Source organism: Callithrix jacchus, chromosome 16 (assembly GCF_049354715.1).
Source record: "Callithrix jacchus isolate 240 chromosome 16, calJac240_pri, whole genome shotgun sequence".
Classification (NCBI taxonomy): Eukaryota; Metazoa; Chordata; class Mammalia; order Primates; family Cebidae; genus Callithrix; species Callithrix jacchus.
The window spans coordinates 32,938,159-32,964,567 of NC_133517.1; the positions used below are offsets into that span (position 1 = coordinate 32,938,159).

A 26,409-nucleotide genomic window follows, 5' to 3' on the forward strand; every position below is an offset into this window, starting at 1 on the left:
AGAAAGAATATGGAGAGAATAATTCATAGAGCAAGAAATAACATTCTGCCAAGTTTTCCTCTTCAAAACTTGCCACTTGCCTACATGGCCTGATTCTACCTTTTTTCTGCAGCTCCACACCCTCAGATGGTCCCAGTGAGCTGGAATCCTGGTCAAGGGATTTGGGACTCAGCTAGATGAGATTTGGCTCTGAGATGTACTTTTTGTGAAGTAAAGCTATGATTTTTCTCTAGTCACTCCAGTTTAACTGTCATTTAGTCAAAAATGTTCTTATTTGTTTTCTCATTTGTTTTCATGTGGCTTCTTGTGAAACAGAAATTTAAAAAAGTTTTAAAATTTTTTCTATTATCCAAACACAACATTGCTGTTTATCCCCTTCCCCAGTCTTGGAGTTCATTTTCTTTTGTATGTTTCACATATACCAATGGCAAATAGATCATAGCAGATATTGCCTAGGTATAGAATTAGGTTCTTGCGAATGTGAAGTGTTAGGTTCTTATCAATGGGCAAAAGTGGAACTGAGAAAGTATATCATGTTTATAAACTGATTTCTTCTTAGTTTTTACTCCTATGATGTTTCCATCGAGACCAGTTGACAGAGTAGGAATGTCAGTATGGAAAAAGCACGGATCATTTTGAAATGCAGATAATTCACCAATTACATGTATTTTAGAATGGAGTCAGTGATATACCCTTGTAGATGATCTCCCACTTACCCCCATCTCCTCCCCTTTCCCTTTCCCCACATCTGTAGTCACTCCCTCTTGGCTAAACCCATAAGAAAAACTTGACAGAAGCAAAGGGCATCCAGAGAATTATGATCCCCAAATTCCAGTTCCAGCTCTGCCATGTTCTGAGTGGTCATCATCCATCTGGGTCTCAGGTTCCTGATATATAAGATAAGTAGGAGATTGGGGCCACAATGCTTGAGACTAAAGGAACTCTAAGTTTTCATTACTCTATGGATTCCACCTTTGCTAGCTTGGGGACTGACAGGTCTCAGCAGCTGGTTATGTAGCTAATTCCCAAAGCAGATAAATGCCTGCAGGATAACTGCGAATTGACTCTAATCACAGCAGAATCCAGCTGCTTCAATAGATGCTGGTGCCTTTGGCTGCTTCCTGGAGCCACCAGCCAACCCAGAGATGAAGCTGGCTGAAAAAGCGCACGGATACGTTGGAAAGGCCAGCATTCTCTCTAGACACAGAGTCTGGGAAATACCCATGTCCCCAGAAAGAGGTCATTGAAATCCTTCACTTGGTGGTGCAGTGCAGAGAGTCAGGAAAACCAGGCTTAGAGTCCTGACCCTGCCACTTATACCAGCAGTGTGACCTTGGGCAAGTTCTCTGGCCCTGTGTTATCTTCCTCCTCCATATAATGAAGGTAGCAATAGAGACACCTTGCAGAAGTACAGTAAGGATTAAGGTCCCAGGAGGCCTAACAGTACCTACTAAGCAGAGGTACTCAGAGGTACTTAGTAAAAGGTAGTAGTAGTTATTATCCTTTTCCCTTTGTTCACAGGAGTCTCTCATAGAGGACCTGGGCTTGGTGCTCCTCCCCATGGCCAGGCTGTATTGGCTCATGCCCAGGGCGCAGCCTTGCCAGGGAGCCTGGTACAGAGATGCTGCTGATTGGGATGCTGATTAAATTCCCTGATTGAGGAGCCTCAGCATTCTGGCCCAGAGCAGGAGGGCCAGCAATATTTAGCACAATCTGCTTGGATCCTCAATTAAGTTGTTTTCCCAAACTGCCCTTTTCAAGGTCTTGTCCCCTTTCCTCACCTCTCTTTGGCCCCTTCTCTCTGGATGTTTGCCAGAGAAGGGAAGCAAAGCCTGTGGGGCTCCATCTGCTTCCTCCTATCCAGAGAGAAGGTGACAGGAGGCAGGAAGAGGCTGTCTTCCTTGCAGAAGATGCGGTTGTCCATTCAAGGTGGCTGCAGTCTTATCCTGGAGGCTAAAGCCTCTGCGCATTCCAGGCCGATCCCTGTTTTCTTGGCAAACCTGAGCTCGCAACTCAAACCTGCCTCTCCTTCCATCCTTTATCCCGACAGCTCGCAAGTGCTTTGCTGGGAAAGGCGATTAAAGTGACACTTAGTGTATTTTTCCATTTTCCTGTGATCACCTGGTAAAAATAAAATAAAAAAGGAGGCCCAGGATTGAACTGTCATTATTTTTTAAATGAAGAGAGAAGGGGTCACATGACTGCGAGTAACTGATTTAGCCAAGTGGCTGCAACTCCGAGTTTGCTGCAGAGCCGCCCCCTCCCGGCGGGGGCGCTGACGTCACGGAAAAGCCCCGCGGCGGGTCGGCAGGGCTGGTTATAAACTGCGAGGCCGCGGCGGTTGAAGGCGGCGGGCACGGACGACGGGCACCGCGCAGCACTCCCCGCTCGGTGGCCCCGGGATCCCAGCGAGGACCCACGCGATACGCGGACGCCCCGACGCCGATCTGGCCGAGCCGAGTAAGGCGGCCAGCCCCGGACGAAGGGAGAGAGTGGGCGTTTCCCAGCCCGCAGAACTTTGGAAGTTGAGAGAAGAGCCCCTGGAACGTGCGTTCTGCGCTGGGATTTTCTGGTAAGGGTCAGAGCTTCAAGTGCAAAGGATGTCACTTCTTATCAGCAGATTCCTTCATTCAGTTCGGTAGGAGGGTCCCTTCCTCCTACAGATCGAGTGGTCAGAGAGGGCAGCCCTTAAGGATGCTTTAGTCTGTTGTTTGAATGTTAACTCTGCCCATTGACGTGCTGCTTTTGAGATTCAAAAACCGTGGTCGTCCTGGTTCGTGGCGAGGTGTTGGGGTGCGGAGTGTGGGGGTGAGGGTGGGAGAGGAATGTTTGTGCATGTTGCTGATTGCAATGTCAGTACTTATACTTTGTCCCCAGTAGCCGGGAAAAACAGACCTCTCAGCTAGGGGAGGCAGTCTGCAAAGGGAAAATTGTAGTGAAGTTGCTGAATATCATTAGGGGAGTCTTCAGTCGTGATTTGCTTCAAGAAGTGGGGCTGAGAATGGTGGCTCAGGCCTGTGGTCTCAGCACTTTGGGAAGCTGAGTCAGGAGGATCACTTGACCCCAGGAGTTCGAGACCACTCTGGTCAAAATAGTGAGCCCACCATCTCTACCAAAAAAAAAAAAAAAAAAAAATTAAGATTTAAAAAATTAGTGGGCGTGGTGGTGTGGGTCTGTAGTCCCAGCTACTTGGGAGACTGAAGTGGGAGGATCATTTGAGCCAGGGAGTTGGAGGCTGCAGTGAGCTATGATTGTGCCACTACACTCCAGTCTGGGCGATAGAGCAAAACCCTGTCTCAAAAAAGGAATCTGAGTTGAATTAAAGAACTCTTGAGAGTGGACGTGGTTTGTTAAGAATGTGTGAACATGAGCAGGTCATTTCTCTGCTAGGATGTCTAGGTTTGGAGCTCGGCTGTTTTAAAAGTGGTATCTGTGGGTAAGAGGGCACAGCTGAGGCATAAACTTTAAACAGAAAATGTGCCCCCTACCCCCAATAATGGCAGGTGGATGCTCTCCAGACAGCTGGAGAGCATCAAGGCAACTTTACTAAACATGGAAGTTCCAAAAAGTGCCTGTCCAGTCCAGCCAGGGTGCGGGGGGGTGATGTCATTGCCACGTGTTTCCCACTGAGGCATAAAACCTGCTGGTTGGTGGTGCAATTAAGAGCCAAGTTTAGACAAGAGCAGCTAACCTGGCCAGCTGGTCCCCAGCAACATTAACTTGTTGCTTTTCAAGCCGTCTCTGGAGGCTGCTGGTTCTTTCCAGCTGCCTTGGTGCCAGCGCTGAGTGCAGATCTTTGATCCAAGGCTGCTTTGAGGAAGGAGAAAGCCCATGGGCAGTGGGTGATGTGAACAGTATTTTTTTTCTCTTTGCAAATGACAGTCTGTCTGAGGAGCTTGGTTACTGATAGTGTGGGCAGTGTGTGTTTACGTGTGTGTGTCCAGTTGAAAGCTGTCTTGTTGGGGTTTGGGGACCATTTAATTGACATTCTTTATGTTAGGGATACTTGCTTCTCATCTCATCTAATAAAATATTATTGATGACTGACCATGTATTTGAACCCCTGAGCTCTCACTCATGCTTATTAATGCTGCCATCTTGGCTGCTTTGCTTCCCAGGACCCAACGATGACTCTGAATAATGTCACCATGCGCCAGGGCACTGTGGGCATGCAGCCGCAGCAGCAGCGCTGGAGCATCCCGGCCGATGGCAGACATCTCATGGTCCAGAAAGAGCCCCACCAGTACAGCCATCACAGCCATCATTCTGCTGCCCCTGAGGACCAGTGCCGCCGAAGCTGGTCCTCCGACTCCACAGACTCAGTCATCTCCTCTGAGTCAGGGAACACCTATTACCGGGTGGTGCTCATAGGGGAGCAGGGGGTGGGCAAGTCCACTCTGGCCAACATCTTTGCAGGTGTACATGACAGCATGGACAGCGACTGCGAAGTGCTGGGAGGTAGGTGGCCCAGCCCCAGTGGGCTTCTTTTCATCAGTGGTGGTCCCTGGAAAAAAGGAAAGATGGAAAGAGTGAGAGTGGGTAGCTTATTTACCTGCAGAGTTGGGAGCTGAGGTTATGCATTTTGGACAATTGATGGGGGCGCCCAGTCCCCAGAAAAGCCCAGGCACAGGCTTTTGGGGCAAGCAAATGAAAATGCTTGTGGACAGGACCAAAATCTATTGAACCTGGGCCAGAAAAAGAATTTTTCAGATTTCAATTCTAAATGGGTCGGGCTGGCTGATTAGAGAGGGCAGAGCCAGAGGGTCAGCGCCCCATCTCTGACTTCTGCTGACTCTGACTTGAATGTTCTTCCCAGAATTCAGTATAGACACAGCCTTTTTCCAGGGTTATACCTAAAACAAGCCAACTGGAGAAGCTGTTAGGATGGATCGATCAATTTGCTTCCACCAATATTAGAAACTTGTGTGTGTGTAAAATAGTTCAAAATCTGTATTTGAAATAGTATAATTTTTTAAATGTGAAGTATAACAATGATACTTTATGTACAGAGTCTGACAGCTTTCCAAGACAATTTTCCCTGTACAGTCCCATTCATCTATTTATTGATTGGGCCTGGCCTATTTCCAAAACTGTTTTGAGGTGACATTATCTCAAAATGCATGTTTTCTTCAGCTAGGGGTAAAGCACAGCCCTGTGTTCTGGGAAGTAACATGAGGATCCTGATAGCCAATGCCGTCCGTGAGGTGTCTTTCAGCCATGGCTTCAGTCTGAGCATATGTGATCAGGGTAGCTACATGCCCCTGTTTGCAGCTACAGAAATGAAGAAAGAACTGCCCAGTGTTTGCCAAAGTCACACAGTCTGTGTTCTGTCGCGACTCACAACTGAATCACAGAGTAGGGAGGTGTCTTAGTGATGACTCAGTTCTCCCCTGCATTGATGCATGTGAATGCTATTCCTCACTACCCACAGCCCATTTCATCTGGAGGTTTTATTCTTCTTGACTGTCTCAGTGTCAAGGGGTTCACTGCTTCATGAGGCAGCTCAGAAACTGGGCTATAAATGATGAGTCATTGATGCAACATTGATTTCTCTCCTTGCTTCTGGAATCTTACGAGAGTCAAGGTAGAAATAGGGCCAGTGCTGTACAATTGATTCTCTGTTTCTTTGTAAAGGCTGGCAGGTGACTTGCTAGGAGAGAGAAAAGGGAGGGAGGGGCTAATGTTTAGAGTGAGTGTTTACAATGGGAGAGGTGTCTTGTTAGGTGCCTTATATTTGCCACTGTTTATTTCGGTCTTCACAGAGTTCTTGTACTCACGAGTAAGCTGAGTCTCAGGGAGACCAAATGGCTTATCCAGAATCATCCAATAAGGAAGGTGGATTTAGAATTTGGGATTTTATAATCCTAGTTCAGTTCATTTTACCATTTCTGAGGAACCTGCTGTGTGCCAGGCACTGTGTTAAGTACTTCCCACACATATTTCTGATAATACTTGAATCAATCTGGCATTAATATTCCTATTTTACAGGTGAAGAAATGGAGGCTTACAAAGTCAAGTGACTTTCCCAGGGTGAAAAAGCTAGTACATGGTGTGACCAGGATTCAAATCTAGTCGTGATTGAACCCGAATCCTGTGTCTTTTCACTGCCCCCTGCAGCCCCAGGATTTAGCTTCCAAACACTAAGTATGACAGTGCACTGGGCATCAGCCACATGTCTGACTCTGTCCTAAGCTCTGGGGTACCATGGCTCCTAGTAATGGGCTAAGTGCCAGTGGCTATGCTGCAGAGCAGGGTCACGTTAACTAATATTTTAAGCAGTAACAATACGGTGCTTGGGGTGCTGACATAAGGAAGAGATCAACTGGGAGTTGTTTTCCATTTTTAAGGGGGAAGAATTGGAAAAAGTTAGTGGATAGTAGACTTTCAGAAGTGTTTTTCCATTAGAATGAAGGGGTGTATATCCAAAGGGTGATATTCCCATAGGGACAAAATGTAAGGAGACTGACTCATACCTGGAATTCAGGAAGGTAGGCTTCCCCAATATTTGGGGAACTTCTTTGTTGAGAGAGAGAGAGAGAGAGAGAGAGAGAGAGAGAGAGAGAGAGAGAGAGAGAGAGAGATGCCCGATATGGCAGCACATTAGGCATCAGGCATATGGCTGATCCTGGGGCTGCAGGGGACCATGAAAAGACACAGGATTTAGGTTCAGTCACAAGAAAGAGAATCCTTCCCCTAGCTTCTTACACAGAGAATCTCTAGGACCTGCTAGAATCAGTAGTTGGCTTTGTTTCCCAAGAGGAAGGTTTTCTAGGGCACACCCCTACATTTTTTTAAATTCAGCATTTATCATAAGAAAAATATCACCAAAATATTCTCATAATTTTTCTCCTAATAAAGATGGATATTATTACAGTTATATTGCAGTAATCTTATGACTCTCTGTTTACACTGAATACCATTCATTCATTCATTCATTCATTTGTTCATTCCTAAGAAGTTACTGAATGTATAGCACAGAGCTTGGTGAGGCACTCTGCGGACATGCAAAGAGTCATGGGGCTTCTTCTATGGAGATGTTCATGGTATGCAATGGAGCATAATGTATACACCAAGTAGAAATTGGGATAGGATGTGATAAGTGTCTTGAAAGTGGTGTAAGGAGAGTGCTGTGGGAATTTAGAGGGGAAAAGATTACTTCTGACTGTAGATTTAAAGCTTTATGGTTGGCTGGGTGTGGTGGCTCACACCTGTAATCCCAGCACTTTGGGAGGCAGAGGCAGGTAGATCACCTGAGGTCAGGAGTTCAAGACCAGCCTGGTCAACATGGTGAAAGCCCCATCTGTACTAAAAATACAAAAAATTAGCCAGGCGTGGTGGCAGGCACCTTTAATTCCAGCTACTCAGGAGGCTGAGGCAGGAGAATCGCTTGAGCCTGGGAAGCGGAGGTTGCAATGACTGAGATTGCACCATTTCACTCCAGCCTGGGCAACAAAAGTGAAACTCCGTCTCAATAATAATAATAATAATAATAATAATAATAATAAAAGCTTCATGGAAGAGGTGGTCTCTGAGCTGGACCCTCAGGACAACTAGGATTTGGAAGCCTTGAGCTAGGTGGAAAGGCACACCACATACACAGCAAAGTACAGGAAGCCACATTGGGTTTGTGGTTTGATGAATGGGTTTAGATACAGCTCTGACACTGACTTAGCTGGGTATTCTTGGACAAGCCACTTAGCCTCCTCAAGCTGCCTCATTAGTGTAATTGGGGTAATGCCTCCCTCATAGGGTGTTACGAGGATTAAAGGAGATAACGTGTTGAGCATGGAGAATGGTGCCTGGCACATCGTAAGTATGGAATGAGCATTAGTTAGAGCTTATTCTGAATCTACCATTTCCTTTTGATGTGCTTATCTTTTAAAAGTGGTGGTTTTATTGCTTGTAGTCTCTGTCCACTTTGGTCACTGTTGGCTGGGACCCTTGGAGCTGTGCAGAGGAGACCTGGGCCAGCAGAGGCGGGGACAGTATTCATAGAGCAGGCATTTCTTCTGAGGTTCTTTGGGATCCCCTGAGCTATGAAAGCTGGAAGCAGTTGAAAGTTTTTGGGAAGAGGGATACTGGAGCCTCAGAACCTTTGAGGTGCTGCTGGAGCCAGTTCCGGCAGTGAGAGAACACCTGTGCAGGATGCACACACAGCACTTGAGCCAGAAGGGACCTCGTCTCCAAGCACAAGGAGCGTTAGTGAAAATATCATTAACGTGGTCAGGAAGACCTTATTCAGGACCACTGCAGTAGGTATCCCGGTAGTGGCCAGAAATAATGAGAAGAGCAAGTGGGCACTTGGCCAAGGAGCAGGTGGGAGGGGGTTAGAGGATGGAAACTTACTAAGAGGAGATGTCAAGGTTAGGGGGTTTCTTGCTGAAATCAGGCCAAGGATTTAGACATCAGAGGTGGAGGATGAGGAATTTGATCAGATAATGGAGGTGGGAGAGTCACACTAAACTGACTTACCAGGATTCTTGCTAAAGTTGGTTTCTGCAAGTATGGAAGCAGAAGGCCAGGGTGGAGGCCAGGTGGAGAAGAGGATTCAGAGGAGCCTGATTAAAGTTTGATCAAGAAGAGAATCTGTCAGAGGGATCAAATGAAGAAAGAAACTAGTGTAGAGGAAGTGGCTGCTGACCACCATTACTTCCTATAGAACCCTGTCCGTCCGCATCAGCATATATTCTCTTGCTACACAGAGAGTGCACAGACACCCCAGCTTTTTTCCAGAGCACTGGAGAAATGGGGGTGACTCTAGACCCAGGCTACTGAAAAGCCTTACAGAGGCTAATCAGCATCCAAACTTTTCTCCACACCTTAACCGGGAGCACACTTGAAAGAGCTCTCCTAGAGCCTGGTATTCATTTCGTTCCCTTCTTCTTACCTGGTTAGCACTTGACAAGGATAAAAGATGAGCTGGGCAACTTAGAGGAAGAGAAACCTAGAGCTGTGTTACTCCCAGGCTTGCACCTGGTTAGGGGGGATGCCATGTGTGCTGGAAGGGTCCTGGTGCACACAGCCAGAGGCCGTATCTAAACGCCTGTACTGGGGTGGGGAGTAAAGGGAGAGTACACATGCTGAGCAGGGAGGAGATGGATTGCTTTAACCTCCCAGGCCCTCCAACACAATGATTTTCAGGCAGAGGTAAGGTCAGACAGAGTGACTCTGTCAGGAAACTTCTAGAATGGCAAAGCATCTTGTTTCTATTTTTATGGCTGTGATCCTTAGTCCACTTTTTCTCTAGACTTGTTCTGATGTTTCTTAAGCCAGGAGAAAGTTGGGGTTTCTTTTTCCATCAGTGACTGGAACACAGTATGTTTCTATTTGAATGACTGGGCACTCAAGCAAGTACCCTGTACCTGAGTGGTGGGCTGAGGGCAGAGAAGGTTCCTCCATCATTGAAGGAGTTGTCTGAGTGCAGGGAGGGATTTTAGAGAAAAGCTAAGAACCCTGTGGTGGGAAGCGGGCAGTCAGCCCATCCCTGCTCTGTGCTGCCCAAGCGCTGATGGTCTCCATTGCATTGTCAAATTTGCATGTTGAGGTTGTGAGGCTCTACCCCGCCCCTGCCCCATAATCCGAATAGTCCCACTGTGATCTCATTCCTTCTGCGTATTGTGAGCAGGCACACACGATGGGCATGACAGTTTTAATCCCCCAGTGGCAAACACTGATGAGAAGAATGACACTGTGGGAGGAGGAGGAAACTCACAGAAAGACAGGGCCATCCCTGGTTAACTCTTCTTATTTGTCCAAGTTTTCCTTCTGTAAGGAACCTTTCCTGGTTCCAGTTCTTAGATGATGAAGCATGGATCCAGGAGCAGTGTTTTTCATAAACCCTTTGCTACTATAAAACAAGAAATGTCCTGGTTCCAATGTAGCTCTCTTAAGCTAGGATTTATCTGTAGTAAGGAAGTGCTGAGTATGGCAAGAACCAGCTTCCTTCACGTGAAGAAGGGATAATGACTAACATTGATTGAGTTTCTGCTTTGTGCCCAGGCTTAATATATGTAACTGTCACATAGCCCTAAGGTGTGAGTACTATTGTCAGTCTCATTGCACAGATGAAGAAAACTGAGGTTCAGAGAGCTTAAGTGGCCCAGACCCACAGAGTTCATAAGAGACAACACTTGGATTCGAATTCGGGTTTGCTCATGCTCACAGCCACAATGCTGTATTTATCATCCGCTCACTGTACACACTTTTATTGCACACCAGCAATGTACCAATGTGTGGAGGGACACAGTAAACAGCACAGATGCAAAGGTCTGCCCTAACATTATAAGGAGGGGCAGGAGGGACAGAAAATAATAAAATAAATAAGTTAAATGTGTTGTATGCTAGGTGGCAATAAGTGTGATGGGAAAGAATATTGTGGGAGAGAAGTGTTGCCATTTTAAATGGACGGCCAGGAAGCCCCTCCCCCAGAGGGAGGTAAGGGAATAGGCCTTGTGGATATTTGAGGGAGAAGATTCTAGACGAAAAGAACAAGTAGAAAAATGATAAATCATTATGAAAGTCATAATTTTCAAAAGATGAAATTCAAAACAGGAAACCTCATTGTGAAAATAGAGTGAGGATGGGCTCAATTGTATGGGGATGGTGGAAATCCCACTTGCAAAAATCCCACTGGACCCTTTCTACGCCTGCCTCACCATGGATTTTTCCAGGCTGGAATTGCTTTGGCCCATCGTACTGTTACTGTGCTCACCCTTCACCTACACATGATCTGGGCTCGAGTGCAGGGAGGAAAGTTTCCATTACCAAGTAGAGCTGGAGGCTGAATTTCTGTTATACTTAAGAGGGAAAAACAAGCCCATTTATTCCGAGGGAACAGGATTTTTTTTTTAAAGGAAGAAAACTACAGCCAAAACAGGGAGAGACTTAAGATTCTTTCCTGCCCTTGTCCAAAGAGGAGCAGTGTCTCTGAGCTCAAAGCTCCTGAAATTGCCAGTGAGTGTTAAGTAACTACCCACTGAAAGGTACAATGGACTTATGAAAACGGGCTTACAGTTTCACTGGGCAGTTAATGCTTTCTCATAGCATTAATCATTGAATCTGAGACAAAAGTCTTTAAGTTTATCCTCATAAATGATTTTCCCATGTGAAAGGTCCAGGAATGATGAAAACAAATGGCTTTTACTCCATGTGGTTTAGTGATGCATGTTTGAGAGATATGCTCTGCTGGAGGAATGTAGTAGAATGTTGTTGAAAGTGACAAAAATAGTAATTTGCCTTTGAAAATGTCTTTATATTTGCATAATTAATTGCATATTTAGAGAGTTTATGTTCTAGCGTAAGTTTCTACATGACCCTTTTATGGAAAAGTGTTGCATATTCACCTGACTTCAATATATATTTGTTCTTTTTTTTTCTAGAAGATACATATGAACGAACCCTGATGGTTGATGGGGAAAGTGCAACAATTATACTCCTGGATATGTGGGAAAATAAGGTATGCAGAGCCTGTAGCTCTCTAAATTCCTTCGGGGGTTTTCCTTCCAACAAGCTGTTTGGTGTGAGGGGGACCTTGTCCTGTATAGTGGGTATTGTAGATGAGGTGGGCTCATTTTCTTGATTAAAAGCATGCTTCTGAAGAATGAGACCATTCTGAGGAACAGGTCGTTCACAGATGAGTTCTGAATAACAAGCAAGTTGTAGTGACTTGCCTTTAGTTCTATTAAAAAACACACCAAAAACGTGTATTTGTTTTAGGGAAAACACAAACAGGCATGGACTGTTGCTTTAAATAACATAAATCCATCTCATCTGAAGTTGAGATTCTCAATACTAATTTGCAACATTGGCTTTTTAAAGATTTCGAAATGCCTCAGAACCTATGTGGTAGACTTCTGTTTATTGAAAATCCCTCCTAGTCCCCACAAAAGTGTTCTTAATCTCATCACTTGGAAAGGCAAAAGGGAGTTTTTGAGAAGTCAGCAAAGGCTCATTTATGGTAGATTAAGTAGAAATTGGAAATGCTGTTTGGCAGAGTAGTTGTGTAATTTATCAACTCAAGCTGCAGAAGACATTGAAAAGTAAAAACTTTTTGGCATAAATACTGGACAGGCTAGCCATCTTTCCAGCCACCAAACATCTTGTAGGCATGGAAGACCAATGCTTTTGGAGAGCTGGAAGCAATTTCTTCCTTTCTTCTATCAGCAAGGGTACTTTAGGATACATGTATTGTTTCTTTGGTAACTGACGCTTCATTCCCCACGTCAAATTGAACTCACAGAAGATCTTATTGTTTCATTAGGGGGAGAATGAATGGCTTCACGACCACTGCATGCAGGTCGGGGACGCATACCTGATTGTCTACTCAATCACGGACCGAGCGAGCTTCGAGAAGGCATCTGAGCTGCGAATCCAGCTCCGCAGGGCCCGGCAGACAGAGGACATTCCCATCATTTTGGTTGGCAACAAAAGTGACTTAGTCCGGTGCCGGGAAGTGTCTGTATCAGGTAAGAGGAGTAGAGCCAGTACCGTAGAAACAATCTCTGGGCCACGTGTGTTTTCCTTTGGTCAAGGGCTCTTCCTTCCTTCTGGGAGGCTGGATCCAGGAACTCATTAAGATGCTATATGAAATTTTAGGTGTATTTCTAAGTCTCCTACTGCTGCAATGGGTCTCCTCCACACTGGTTGCTCTCCCTTGTCCATGTGGTCTACCTGCAGGGTGCTAATCTTCCTGCTTCCAAGCGGTTTCCTGGAATTCCCAAGAGTACAGGGAAATGAAAGGAGCTTCTTCATGCAGGAAGGATAGGAAACTCTGATTTAGGAGAACCATGAGAAAGAGTTTCATTGAAGAAAAAGAATTCTACTCTGGCTGACTCTGGTCCCTGTACACCCTAGAAACACTGTCCTACTCCGCATCCCTGGCTTCTGAAATTTCAGTTAAAGCATCAGTCTGATGGTGTCACATATTCTTCTTCATACTTAGTTCAGGGAAAATCTCTGTCTGCTGAGCGGGCACCCAGGTGCTTTTACAGCCCTTGAGATTTTACTGGCCTAATTCAGACTTGATCCCTGATACAATTATAAAAATAAAATACTGCATTGCCAGGCACTGCTCAGGAGGAAAGACCACGTACATGCTAATAGAGGCAATGTACACATTAGTTTGGGAATGTCTTCCTACTAGGAACAACTGTCGACAGTATTTTCCCAAACCAAATCTTGCTGCATGATCATTAAACACAATGAAATATTTGAAATTGAGAATTGAGACTGTCTCAGAAAGGCTTGTATAATTTGCTCTAATTGAATTACACATTTGTAAAATTCTCAATTTTTTCCAAAGATATCTCATCATTGCTTTTTTTTCAGGAGAGGAAAGCCAAATAGTAGAATTCTTATTCTCAATTCAGGAAACTGGGTCAGGAGAAAGAGTTAAGAGTATGGGCTTGAGAATGGAGCAGGCCCGGCATCACTGCCACTTACAGGCTGTGTAAACTTCACCTGCAGGGGGCTCCCCTTGGTTTCTTCATGTATTTGATGGGGCTAGTAATGTATTTTCCAAGATTGTTGTGGACATTGAAAACAGTGTTTACAAAGAACTAAGCCTTGTTTTTGGCACATTGTAAGTCTGCAGTAAATTAAGGCTATGGCTTTTACTGTTATAACTAATATCACTGTATTTGATGAAATGGAACCTTCAGACAGTGAATTCGTTGTGGACCAGGTCTAAAGCCCATAGTGCTTGCTTCCAGGGATCCTCCAGTGAGATATTTTCTATTCATGCCCTGGGAAGGCCCATGCCACAGTGGCGTCCTCTATCCACTGCATATATGACTGACTTAGTGTTACCTTGAAGAACCATCCAGCTTGACTGTGTGCTGTGCAGGACTGTGCTCTGCAGCCCCTCTGACCTCTTTCCCTTCCTTTGCTTCCCAGAAGGAAGAGCTTGCGCTGTGGTGTTCGACTGCAAGTTCATCGAGACCTCTGCGGCTGTCCAGCACAACGTGAAGGAGCTGTTTGAGGGCATCGTGCGGCAGGTGCGCCTTCGGCGGGACAGCAAGGAGAAGAACGAGCGGCGGCTGGCCTACCAGAAGAGGAAGGAGAGCATGCCCAGGAAAGCCAGGCGCTTCTGGGGCAAGATTGTGGCCAAAAACAACAAGAATATGGCCTTCAAGCTCAAGTCCAAATCCTGCCATGACCTCTCTGTGCTCTAGGAACCGAGAGTTACCCAAATGTCCCTTTGATGGACATTGTTGAAGGCCATTGGGACTAATAATCTATATTAGATTGGATACTTAAGTATTGTTAGATGTGGTTTCCCCCATTGTAGCAGGGAGCTAGTGTATTAGCCTCTTGGGCCACATGATGCATGGGAAATGAAAGATCTTTGTAAAGAGTCAGTATTTATTTCCAGGAAAAGCCTGACCTTGCTATTTGAACATCCAAGACTCATTAGAGGATGTGTTTGGTGTTCTCATGTGTTTCTTCTCTTTTGGATAGTAGAGAAGTAAAGCTTACAAAGAATGCCTAGAACAAGAACTTTTCATCATTAAAATTTTGCCCAGTGTTCTGATATGTGACTTTGAGGCCATTGGGTCATAAACAAATATAAGAAAGCTGTCAATGAGTTTATTCAAAGGGGGGAAAACTTTCTATGTATCTAAGATCCTTGGAGCTAGAATTGTAGAACTAAGCTCATCAGAATCATGACTATTACTGCTCCATCAAACTGTGAAAAGAAATGATGTGGACCTTGCTGGAAACTGAGGCTTAGCAAACAGTTTTTTTCAATGTCCACCAATACTTGTAGAATTGGGAACTGATACATGTACCCTTATAGGCTCAAAAATTATATATCTTACAATTTCTTATTTAGGGGTAAATTATTTGAATCAGATTCTATTTTGTCAAACCACCTTTTATGTTTTGTTATTTTTGAATTCATGGAGCCATCATAAAAATCAGAATTATTGATACCCTAGAGTGTAAAATGTCAATTTTTAATGTATAATTCAAAGTCTGAATTTTTATAAAACATATAGCATAAAAAATTCCAGTACTTTGGTTGACCCTTGTATGCCACAGCTCTGCTCTATTTATTATTATTTTGCAAAATAATCATTTTAACATTTGATAAAGCATATTTATGAACATATTTCTTAATAAGAAAAATATCCATTTTATTACCATTTTCTATCTTTTTCAAAATATGCAAGTTTTTACCTATATGTCTTATAATAAAAGAAATAAAATATTTGGAAAAAGGCATTCTTGATTGATTTTCCTCCCAAGCAAGATGATTAAGATTATTCTTCTGCAGCCTTTAGAGCAAGCACATATGGTATATTCCAAAGAGACATATACCTATTGTTTTTTTTCCTTTTCTCACTAGCAATAGCCCAGTAATCATCTGTTTTAAAGAGTATCCCTGACAGCTCTGCTCTGAAATCACAATTCATGATAATGCAAAGTTATTTTTGGCTGATACCATTGGAAAGTATTTGGGGTTATCTCAATGCTAAGTTATAGGAAAAGCCAGATTGACCTTTTATTTTGGTCTGGCACATGCCTGACTGAACAGATGGGCCTCACTTTGCTCCCTGGAGGCTCATGGTCTTCAGCTTGACTAAGGCATTAGAGGAAGTTATAAAGGATAAGGGGGAAATAAAATAAAGGAGACTAGTGATTTCCAGCCTGAGATCTAGCCAGGCAAAGCTTTCACCAAATTCTCCCCTCTGACATTAATACAGCTTGACATTAATCACTTGGCAGCTATCCAGCGACTGTGTGCAGCCCTTCTGCTGATTGAAACTTCCTGGTGTTCTCCCTTCTCATGTTCTCTGGCCCTATCTATATGCACCCCATTTCACTCTCATCTCCCTAGCTCTCTGAGTTTGTAGTCAGACACACTGATGGCGGCAATCATGGGACCTCAGACATTCTCTAAAGTGACACAGTTGTTGTTTTGAGACAGAGTCTCACTCTGTCACCCAGGCTGGAGTGCAGTGGTGTGATCTCAGCTCACTGCAACCTTCACCTTCTGGGTTCAAGCAATTCTCCTGTCATAGCCTCCCAAGTAGCTGGGACTACAGGCATGTACCACCACACCAGGCCAATTTTTTTTTTTTTTTTGTATTTTTAGTAGAGACAGGGTTTCACCATATTGGCCAGACTGGTCTCGAACTCTTGACCTCAGGTGATCCACCTGCCTCTGCCTCCCAAAGTGCTGGGATTACAGGCATAAGCCATCATGCTTGGCCTTAAAACGACACAGTTTTAAAGGGTGTCTCTGCTCTGTTTTTGTGGTTCTTTCTCCTTTTCCAAGTTGAGCAAAAGGTTCCCATTTATAGCATGGGTTGATGATACAAGTAAAGTTTCAGGTTACATAGACCTGAGATGAATTTTGGCTGTGGAATTTAGCATCATGGCATTTGGAGTAAAGATTAAAGATTTCTAGCTATCAGTTTTCTCATCTGCAAAATGGGGTGGCTAATAATACCCACTTTGTAAGTCTGTTGTGAGATTCACATCTTTTAACCTGCCATACAGTAAAGAGCTCAAGAGAGGTTCATTTCATGGTTGCACATTTTCCATTCTGTAGCATTTAGACTTAGTTTTACATGTCTGTTTCCCCTAATTTCAATGGAAACGCCTTCAAATCAGGGACCACCACTTCTTTTCCTCCATACCCTTCTAGTCTTCAGTGTAGTGCACTGCATATATCAGGATTTTACTCACTTTCTTCTTGAACTCCACAGATCCTCCCAACACCTTCATGAGGTCAACAGGTCATTTCCCAGCAGACTAGTCCAGGTGGATAAATGTCTTGTCCAGTTTGTTCAGATGCTAAGTGTCTGAACTAGGACTGAAGTCCACATGTGACTTAGGGTCATTTGCATATTCTTATTTCCAAAACTTTTCTATAAACACAGCCTGTTTCATCCCCATGTATCATCCTACACGCGCGCGCACACACACACACACACACACACACAATGCATATACATTCTTTACACTACTTCCTTGTCACTTCTTTTAGACCTTTCCAACCAAATGGCCAACAGATCCAGGGCTCCCAGGTTTAAGGCTGTGTTCAGGATTGTCATGACCACATTCCCATGTCTTGAACCAGGGCAGGATAATGCAGGCTGCAATCGAACCGGAGAGAATTTTTGGTTAAGAGCTATAGCTTCGGGGTTAGACAAACCTGGGTTTCAATCTGGTTTCATCACTTCATGGATGTGTGGCCATGAATCAAGTTCTTTACTATCTCACAGCCTCAGTTTTCCCATCTGTAACATGGGAAGAATGCCCATCGCATAGGGTTGTGGTAAGGATTATGTGAGATCTGCAGAAGTTAAGTCATCATCTCGGGGATAGCACCAACGCCACCTGCTTTAGTGCAGCATCCACACCTTCACATACTCATGCATTCTTCAAATATTATTGGACGTCCAGGTGCTAACAGCTACTGGCAGTATAACGATGGCTAAGATATTATCCTCAACCTCAGAGACCTCAAGAGTAATAAATTTGTCCTAAAAAGCCAAAGGATCTAGCATTGGCAATAGGAAGAAAATGAAGACATTGTGAGGGGATTATACCAGGAAGGGACTGGATTTGCCACCATTAGATAAAATTTATATGATGCAAATTTATTGTTAAGATGATTTAGATGTGGGAAAGAAAATTAGGCCATTAAGGCCAGGTGCAGTGGCTCACACCTATAATCCCAGCACTTTGGAAGGCCAAGGTGGGCAGATCACAAAGTTAGGAGTTTGAGACCATCCTGGCCAGCATGGTGAAACCCTGTCTCTACTAAAAATACAAAAATTAGCCGGGTGTGTTGGTGTGTACCTGTAGTCCCAGCTACATGGGAGGCTGAGGCAGGAGAACTGCTTGAATCCAGAAGGCGGAGGTTGCAGTGAGCCGAGATTGTGCCATTGCACTCTAGCCTGGGTAACAGAGCCAGAATCCATCTTTAAAAAAAAGAAAAAAGAGAAAAAGAAAATTAGGCCATTAAAAAAATTCCATTTGGGGAAAGTGAGAGCATTGGAAAAAGGTGAGTTTTTAAGCATCCTACATTTTTGCTTATGAATACATAAACTATTCAATGCAAAGAAAGATAAAGATGATTATAAATTCACTTGGGCAAATTTGTGGAGCTCCAGCTTCTGCAAAGTGCTGTGGAGAACACATGGTGGGAGGAAGCAGTTTTGCCTTTAAGGTGCTTGTAATATAGTTAACAGTGGCAGGAAGCAGATGTAGTAGGGAATGGAGACCACTGCACAGAAACCTAGAAGATGAGGTTGAAGATAATATGGGCTATTGGAGACATGTGCAATAAGGCAGTTGAGCTTGGGTGGGAGAAAAATCCTTTGCTTGGCTGTTGCAATACTGAATGTCTTCTTTTTTGCCTCCCTCCCTCTTTTCCTTCCCTCCCTCCCTCCCTCCCTCCCTCCCTCCCTCCCTCCCTCCCTCCCTCCCTCCCTCCCTTCCTTCCTTCCTTCCTTCCTTCCTTCCTTCCTTCCTTCCTTCTTTCTTCCTTTTTCTTCCTTTTTGAGACAGACTCATGCTATATTGCCCAGGTTGGAGTACAGTGGCACGATCTCAGCTCACTGCAACCTCTGCCTCCCAGGTTCAAGCAATTCTTCTGCCTCAGCCTCCAAAGCAGTTGCTTGACTTAGAGAAATGCAGCTGCCTTGTGAATAATTTGAGATTGTTTTGGAGTACACTTTCTTAAAAGGTATTTGCAATTTTATTTGCATATACATACATACCTATTATGCACGTATGTGTGTGTGTGCATTCAGATATATACACACACACATTACATACACATTTAAACCAGTCTTGACTCTGTATAGTTGGGAATTACAATTGGGTGCCACCACGCCCAGCTTATTTTGTCTTTTTTGTAGTAGTTGGGTTTCACTGTGTTGGCCAGGCTGGTCTTGAACCCCTGGCCTCAAGTGATCTGCCCGCCTCGGCCTTCCAAAATGCTGGAATTATAGGCATGAGTCACTGCACCCAGCCCATGGATGTCTTCTTAGAGGAAGTGATGTTGAGCTTCATCTTGAAGACTATGCAAGATTTCCACAGGTAGGATTGGTTGAAAGGAAGAAAAAGGGAAAAATTGGCCTATGTAAAGAAAATAGCAATGACAGAGAGGCAGGAAAAGGAAAAATCTATATAGAAAAATGAGAGAAGTCCAGTTTGGCCAGGAGCTTTCTGGGGGGTGTTAAGTGAAGGTGTTAAATGTATGATGCTTAATAGTCAGAGAGATCTGGTTTCAAATTCCTACTTGTTGGGTGTAGTGGGTTAAACAGTCTTCCCCCACAACTTTGTGTCCACTTGAACCTCAAAATGTGACTTTATTGGGAAATAGGGTCTATGCAGATGCACTAGTTATAGAAATCACCCTGGATTAAGGGTGAACCCTAACTCCAACAGTGGTGCCTTTATAAGAGAAAGGAGAGAGATTTTGACACAGAGGGAACACAGAGAAGGCCATGCAGAGATTAGGGTTACAGTGCCAACGAATGTTTGCAAGCACCAGAGCTGAAGAGATAAGGAAGACGTTCCCCCCAACACCTTCAGAGGGTGCATGGCCCTGCCATCATGATTTTTGGATTTTTATGCTCCAGAACTGGAAGAGTGTACATTTCTGTTATTTTAGGTCATCAAGTTTATGGTAGTATCAGTAGCCCTAAGAAACTAAATACTTTGGATTACTTAGGGCAAGTTAATCTTAATATGCCTCTATTTCTTCATCTGAAAAACAAGAATAATAACATCCATCTTGTAGGAATATCATTAGTAAAGCACTTTACTTATCAACTTATTGTTTGCCCAAGAGTTGGAGAGTGAGTGAACAGGAAGGACAAGTTGGGAAGCAATTGTAGAATACTCTGAGTTCCAAACTGAGAAATTTGGACTTGGCTCCGAAGATAATGCAGGTGCTTGAATATTTCTAAACAGGGGTGTGACAGATTAGAGTGGTGCTGCTTCAGGACATTGCCTAGAAGAGCTGAGCCTGGCAGGAACTGTTGTGGGCATCAGGCCCCACCCAGGGAGACCAATGAGGGAGCCACCACAATGCTGGGATGAGAGTAGTGGGTAAGGCGTTTCGGACAGAAGGAAGGAAGTCCTTCATCAGGGGCAGCCTCACCCCAGCATGTGCATTTGTTGTGCTTATTGGCTTAGAGAGCACACGTGTCCAACAGCAATCAAGGTTTTCTAGGAAAACACAACAGTCACACAGCAGCACAAAATGACAGCAGGAGAGAAAGGGAGCCATTCCTGGCAGACACAAGCCCTGGCCAAGGCCCGGGTGACAAGGTTGCACTGGAGTAAGATATGGAGTGCAGTTGTGTGACTGCATAGGAGACAGCCACAACACGATAAGAGACTCTACCTAAATCATCAGTAATTCACCCAGTCCAACCCCCGGGGAAAGGAGGAAGTAAACATTATCCACCTGTTTTTCTTGTCATGCAGCTAGGGAAAAAATAACGCATGCAAACCAAGGACATGAGGTTTTTAGCAAAGGAATACACAGGTGATTCTGTGTATGCATGCATGAATGCCTGTGTGTGTATGCCTGTGTGTGTGTGTGTGTGTGTGTGTGTGTGTGCGCACACGTGCGCCCTGGGGAATAGGGTAGAGGTGGGAGAGAGGGATTCACAGCTAAAGGAAAAGTAGAGTACTACAATTAGTAAGACAAGTATCAATGAGACGCCTGTCTTGCCCCACTTTTCAACACATATGTTCCAAACATGGGGATGCTGTCAGTCTTACTTATTCCAGCATCTATCAAGGAAGGTGAGCACCCTAGAGCATGCCCTTTCTGGAACTCAGAAAAAGTAATTGTTATTTCAGTTTGCTGGGATCATGCTCAAATAAATCAAAACAAAAATATCCTTGTATCTTCTGTTATGTTAATGTTTTAAACCACTTGATTACAAGTAGAGAAGCTATCCCCTTACTGTCAGGCTTCTGGAAAAGTCAAAATGCAGGAGGACTGAGAAGTACTCTTGCTAGTACCACTCAGAGGCCCCAAGGCAGATGCTTGACTTGGAGATATGCCACTGCCTTGTGGGTAATTTGAGATTGTTTGGGAGGATACTTTCTTGAAAGGTATTTGCAATTTTATTTACATATACATACATACTTATTATGCATATATGTGTGTGTGTGCACTCAGATATATATACACACACACACACTACACACACATTTAAACCAGTCTTGATTAAAGATAGGGAATAATTGCAGTGTCGATGGCAGATATTTTATTGATTGATTTTTATTTGTATAAATGTATGAAGTACAAGTGTAATTTTGTGATACGGATATATTGCAGAGTGCTACAAAGTCAGGCTTTTAGGGTATTCCTCACCCAAATAAAGTACATTGTACACATTAAGTAATTTCTCATCCCTCACCCCCCTCCCACTTCCCCGTCCTTCCGGGTCTCCAATGTCTATGATTCCACACTCTTCGTCCATGTGCACACATTATTTAGTTCCCATTTATAAGTGAGACCATGCAGTATTTGTCTGTTTCTGAATTGTTTCACTTCAAATAATCGCTGCTAGTTCTACCCATCTTGCTGCTAAATACATGATTTTGTTCTTTTAAATGGCTGAATAGTAGTCCCTTGTGCATATATAGCACATTTTCTTCATCTGATCCAGAGGGCAGATATTCTAAAATAAGTATCTAATGGGGGAGTGCCTAATTCTAGGGGTACTCACAAACACAAAGAAAGGACAAATGTGTGACATCAGGAAATGGGCAAGGAACAATGTTAGGAGGTGTGCAACTCAAGCAGTCAGGTTTTATTTGACTAAAAAACACACATATTTGAAAGTAGTGACCTCTCTCTTGGTAAACATCAGGCTAGACAAGGCAGTAAGGCAGAAGTGGAGATCTTACTTAAAAATCCAAAGGAAATGGCCCTGTGACTCATCTATTTGATTATAAGATGGAGCTGGTGGCCTGCCATAATGTGTTTCAAACCTTGGAAACAGCATTAGGAGGAGCTTGGATTATTTGAGGAGTGATTGGGCAAAAGTACCTCTGAGCTGAGTGAGGGGAAAATAGGTAGGGCCAGGGCCTCCAGATGTCTTTTGGACAAGGACTGCCACGCCATGAATATGGAGCCCAGGAGGCAGGCAGGCAGCCTCAACCGTGACCTCTCCATGCACAGCTTCACGCAGCACAGTGCAAAGGACACATTTGACTCATCATGTGTGGATGATCTGAGTCACAGCCAAGATGATGATGTTGATGAGGCTGGAAGGAGCTGACGTTTATTTAGCTCTGTCACATGGAAGCACATGCAGACCTACTGACCCCAAAAGATGACTCAGGCTTATTAGAGCTTGAGAGGACCTTCAATGTCAGGTCCCTCACATCCTTTTCAGACAGAGAAAATGATGCCCTGACAAGTGTGACGTGCTCTGGGTGACTCAGTAGCCCAGCTGCCCTGAAACCTGGGCTCCAGATCCCAGCTCAAGGTCTTTCCCACAAGCCTGTAGTGCTGCCACTTGGTTCCACATCAGGATCAGGCAGCTCCCCCACTTCCCAGCTCTTCAGAGACAGGCTCTTTTGTCCTCTTGCTTAGCCCTTACTTCTTGTCCTTATGCCACGCTCCAGACGTGGCTCTTTTGAGAACACCAATCAAAATGTACTTGTCCCAGCTTCAGACTTCTGCCAGATGAAAGAATTGTGTTAGAGATGTCGATGCGTGCTAAAATCCTACATCCAGAGAATGCTGGGCTTGGGTAAAAGCCTTAGATGCTAGTCCTGGCCTGGCTAATTATTAGTGAGCTTTTAAATCCTCCTCTATAAAGTAAGAATAATGATGCCTGCCTTACAGGGTTTTTAAAACTGAGATGAGTAAAAATGATTTGTGATCTCTAAAGCGCACTTGAATCTCTGCAGGGTTATTAAGGGGCCATGCACCTATGGGGCGGCATAAGGATTTGTTTGCACTTCAGTTTCACCAGTGTTTGAGAGAACGACAGGCATGTATTCGGCTGGCACAGGGAAGAGATCCTCGGGAGCAGTGGACCTCTCAATGCCCACCCGATATTAGGCCCTGTTTCCAGCATGCAGACAGACACTCACCTGATTCGCTGACCTATTGTACCGGGCTTGACTGTTGTCCCTGGGAATGTATAAATCCAGCTTAAAAACAGCAGTTGGGAAAATGCCAACTCTATCTCTTTTGGCAGGAAGAGAAGGGGACTCTTCATTTGATTTCCTTTACTATGTCTTTGAGACTCTCTGCAGACTAGGCAATGAGAAATGCTTTTTTACATGCTGAGGAGGAAGCTGTTTGACTCCTAAAAAACTCCAGTTAAGGTGATGTGGCCCATTCCCCGGCTTTTAAGCAGAACATTGCCAACAGATGAATAAGCCTCTAGGGTATCACAGGTGCGCCCAGTTAAAATTCTGAGTACAGGGAAAAAGAAGCGGATGCGAGAAATCCATCTGCCAGTTGCCAGGGTTTGAATCCTGGCTCCACTGGTTCCCATCTGGGTAACTTGGGCAAGTAACTTTGTCTTTCCAAAGCTCAGTTTTTTCATGTGAATGGAGAATTTGAGTAACTGAATTAAAAAGTTACTCAAAAACTTTTAGCTTTTTTTTGAGGCAGTGTCTCCCAAAGTGTTGGGATTACAGGCGTGAGCCGCCGCACCTGACCACTTTCAGCTATATTTTATTATTTTCTTTATTCACATGAAAACCAAGAGCCTTCAGGGATTTGTCCTTGGAGGAATTCTGGAAGTAGGGACCAGTTGTCTAACCAGAGACTCTTCTGCTCTATTATCCTAAATTTGCATCCTCCCCTTAGTACCATTCTCATGGGTAATCCAGCCGTAATGCCCCAGCCAAAGGAGTTCTCTTGAGCAGCTGAGATCAGGCTAAAATTTTCAAAAAGCCTTTATTCAGTTCTGAGGTTGCTAAGCAACCTGTATTCAGCTTGTAAACAATATAGTCTACAGTATCAGAGGTACTTAGTCCCCTCTTGGGGCATATGTTGGGAAACGTGTTATCTCAGGCCTCCTGCCTGGATTTGTTTGCAAGCTTCCAATCCTGCCTCCAATAGAGGATTCCCCTTAAGAACCCCTCCTCAGAAGCTACTTCATAGATACTATAATGTCAAAACCCAGACAAGAAGATGCCTTCCCTACCCTCTGCAATTCTGGTGCTTTCCTCCTGAATCCTAATTTTCCAAGTGGGATACAAGCATGTTCCTTCCCTAATGACTGGTCCAATGTGTTTTTCCTCCACCTGCAGTGAGTGCTTCACATGGGATTTTTATCCTTGAAAGTGCCATAACAATGTCATAGGCCAGCGTTTCCTGAGTGTGTTCTCTGGGACCCTTGCTCTCTGTTGTATTATTTTAATGTGAATTCTGGTGAAAAGGGGGATTTCTATGGTCAAATAATTCAGGGAAAGTTAGGTTAAAGAAAGAGAAATAGTTTTCTTATTTTTATTGTGGTAAAAATACACATAACATAAAATTTACCATTTTAACCATTTTTAAAATTTTTTAAATTTTATTTTTTTTTAAAGATGGAGTTTTGCTCTTCTTGCCCAGGCTGAAGTGCAGGGGCATGACCTCAGCTCATTGCAATCTCCACCCCCTGGGTTCAAGAGATTCTCCTGCCTCAGCCTCCTGAGTAGCTGGGATTACAGGCATGTGCCACCATGCCCAGCTAATTTTGTATTTTTAGTAGAGACGGGGTTTCTCCATGTTGGTCAGGCTGGTCTTGAACTCCTGACCTCAGGTGATCCACCTGCCTTGGCCTCACAAAGCGCTGGGATTATAAGCATGAGCCACTGCGCCCGGCCTTAATTTTTTTAGAGACAGGTTTTCACTCTGTCACCGAGGCTGGAATGCAGTGACACAATCATAGCTCACTGCAGCTTTGAACTCCTGGGCTCCCACCTGAGACTCCTCTGTAGCTGGGACTACACGTGCACACTGCCACGCCTGGCTAAGTTTTAAATTTTTTGTAGAGATGGTCTCACTATGTTGCACAGGCTGGTCTCCAACTCCTGACCTTCAATGATCCTCCTACCTTGGCCTCCCAAAGTGGGGGGATTACCAGCATGAGCCACTGCGCCCAGCCCAACTTGACAATTTTTAAGTGTACAGTTTTGTTCATTAAAGAATGTTCTCATTGTTGTGTAATCATCACCACCTTCCATACTCAGAAATTTTCATCATCTCAAGCTGAAACTCTGTACCCATTATAAAACAACATGCCATTTTGCCCCCTCCTCAGCCCCTGGCAACCATCATTCTACTTTGTTTGTGTGAATTTGACTACTCCAAGTACCTATATAATATTTGTCTTTTTGTGACTGGCTTCATTCACTCAGCATAATGTCTTCAAGATTCATCCATGTTGGAGCATGTATCCGAATTTCCCTTATTTTAAAGGCTAAATCTTATTCCAGCTGGCAGCAGTAGCACAAGCCTGTAGTTTCAGCTTCTGGGGAGGCTGAGGTGGGAGGACTGCTTGAGCTCCGGAGTTATAGACCAGCCTGGACAACATAGTGAGACTCCTCAATCTTAAAAAAAAATTTATTCCATTGTTTATGCCACATTTTGCTTATCCCATTGGTGACAGATAACGGGATTGCTTCCGTCTTTTGGCTATCGTGAATAACACTGCTTTGAACATGGGTGTACCAATATCTGTTTGAATTCCTGCTTTCAATTCTTTTGGGCCCAGAAGTGGAATTACTGGATCATATAGTAATTCTATTTTTAAATTTTTTAGGAACTGCCATACTTTCCGCAGAGGCTGAAGCATTTTATGTTCCTTCCAGCAATGTACGCAGGTTCCAATTCCTACACATCGTTACCAACACTTTCTATTTTCTGTGTTTTTGTTTAAAAATACATAATAATCATTCCCATTGGGTGTGATGTTGTATCTCATTGTAGTTTTGATTTCATTTCCCTAGCGGTTAGTGCTGTTGAGCACCTCTTCATGTGCGTATTGGCCATTTGCATCTCTTCTTTAAAGAAATGTCTATTCAAATTGTTTGCCCATTTTTAAACTAGGTTGTTTGTTCTTTCTTGCTATTATTGAGTTGTAGGAGTTCATTATATGTTCTGAATATTAATTATTTATTAAGTATGATTTGCAAATATTTTCTCCCATTCTGTGAATTTCCTTTACAATTTGTTGAGTGTCTTTGGAGCCATGAAGGTTTAATTTCAATGAAGTCCGACTGATCTATTTTTTTTTTTTTTTTGAGACGGAGTTTCGTTCTTGTTACCTAGGCTGGAATGCAATGGCATGATCTCGGCTCACAGCAACCTCCGCCTCCTGGGTTCAGGCTATTCTCCTGCCTCAGCCTCCTGAGTAGCTGGGATTACAGGCACGCGCCACCATGCCCAGCCAATTTTTTGTATTTTTA

General features: G+C 44.0%; 1 protein-coding gene and 1 long non-coding RNA gene across 4 annotated transcripts; one reads left to right on the plus strand and one right to left on the minus strand.

Annotated features, from left to right (window-relative positions):
* Positions 1-2,349: 2,349 nt before the first annotated feature.
* On the plus strand, positions 2,350-15,225 carry GEM (GTP binding protein overexpressed in skeletal muscle). Of its 3 annotated transcripts, none has more exons than XM_008982905.5 (5): positions 2,350-2,572; positions 4,119-4,458; positions 11,379-11,455; positions 12,260-12,464; positions 13,894-15,225. In XM_008982905.5, the coding sequence occupies exons 2-5, from the start codon at positions 4,128-4,130 to the stop codon at positions 14,169-14,171; spliced, it is 891 nt and encodes a 296-aa protein (XP_008981153.1). In that variant the 5' UTR covers positions 2,350-2,572; positions 4,119-4,127; the 3' UTR covers positions 14,172-15,225. The 3 variants fall into 3 exon arrangements, with proteins under 3 accessions (XP_008981153.1, XP_054102366.1, XP_054102367.1); XM_054246391.2 differs by lacking the exon at positions 2,350-2,572 and adding an exon at positions 3,663-3,842; XM_054246392.2 differs by lacking the exon at positions 2,350-2,572 and adding an exon at positions 3,663-3,838.
* Positions 15,226-16,080: 855 nt separating this feature from the next.
* LOC128929841 (uncharacterized) lies at positions 16,081-23,135 on the minus strand. Its single transcript, XR_008477028.2, has 3 exons — positions 23,095-23,135; positions 17,815-17,936; positions 16,081-17,105 (listed from the first exon to the last, which is right to left on the minus strand). It is a non-coding gene; the product is annotated as an uncharacterized LOC128929841 (long non-coding RNA).
* Positions 23,136-26,409: the final 3,274 nt, after the last annotated feature.

Coding starts and splice junctions, on each gene's coding strand:
- GEM (XM_008982905.5), top strand. CDS start 4,128: ATGACTCTGAATAATGTCACCATGCGCCAGGGCACTGTGGGCATGCAG. Junction 4,459..11,378: donor CGACTGCGAAGTGCTGGGAG/GTAGGTGGCCCA, acceptor TTTTTTTTCTAG/AAGATACATATGAACGAACC. Junction 12,465..13,893: donor CCGGGAAGTGTCTGTATCAG/GTAAGAGGAGTA, acceptor TTTGCTTCCCAG/AAGGAAGAGCTTGCGCTGTG.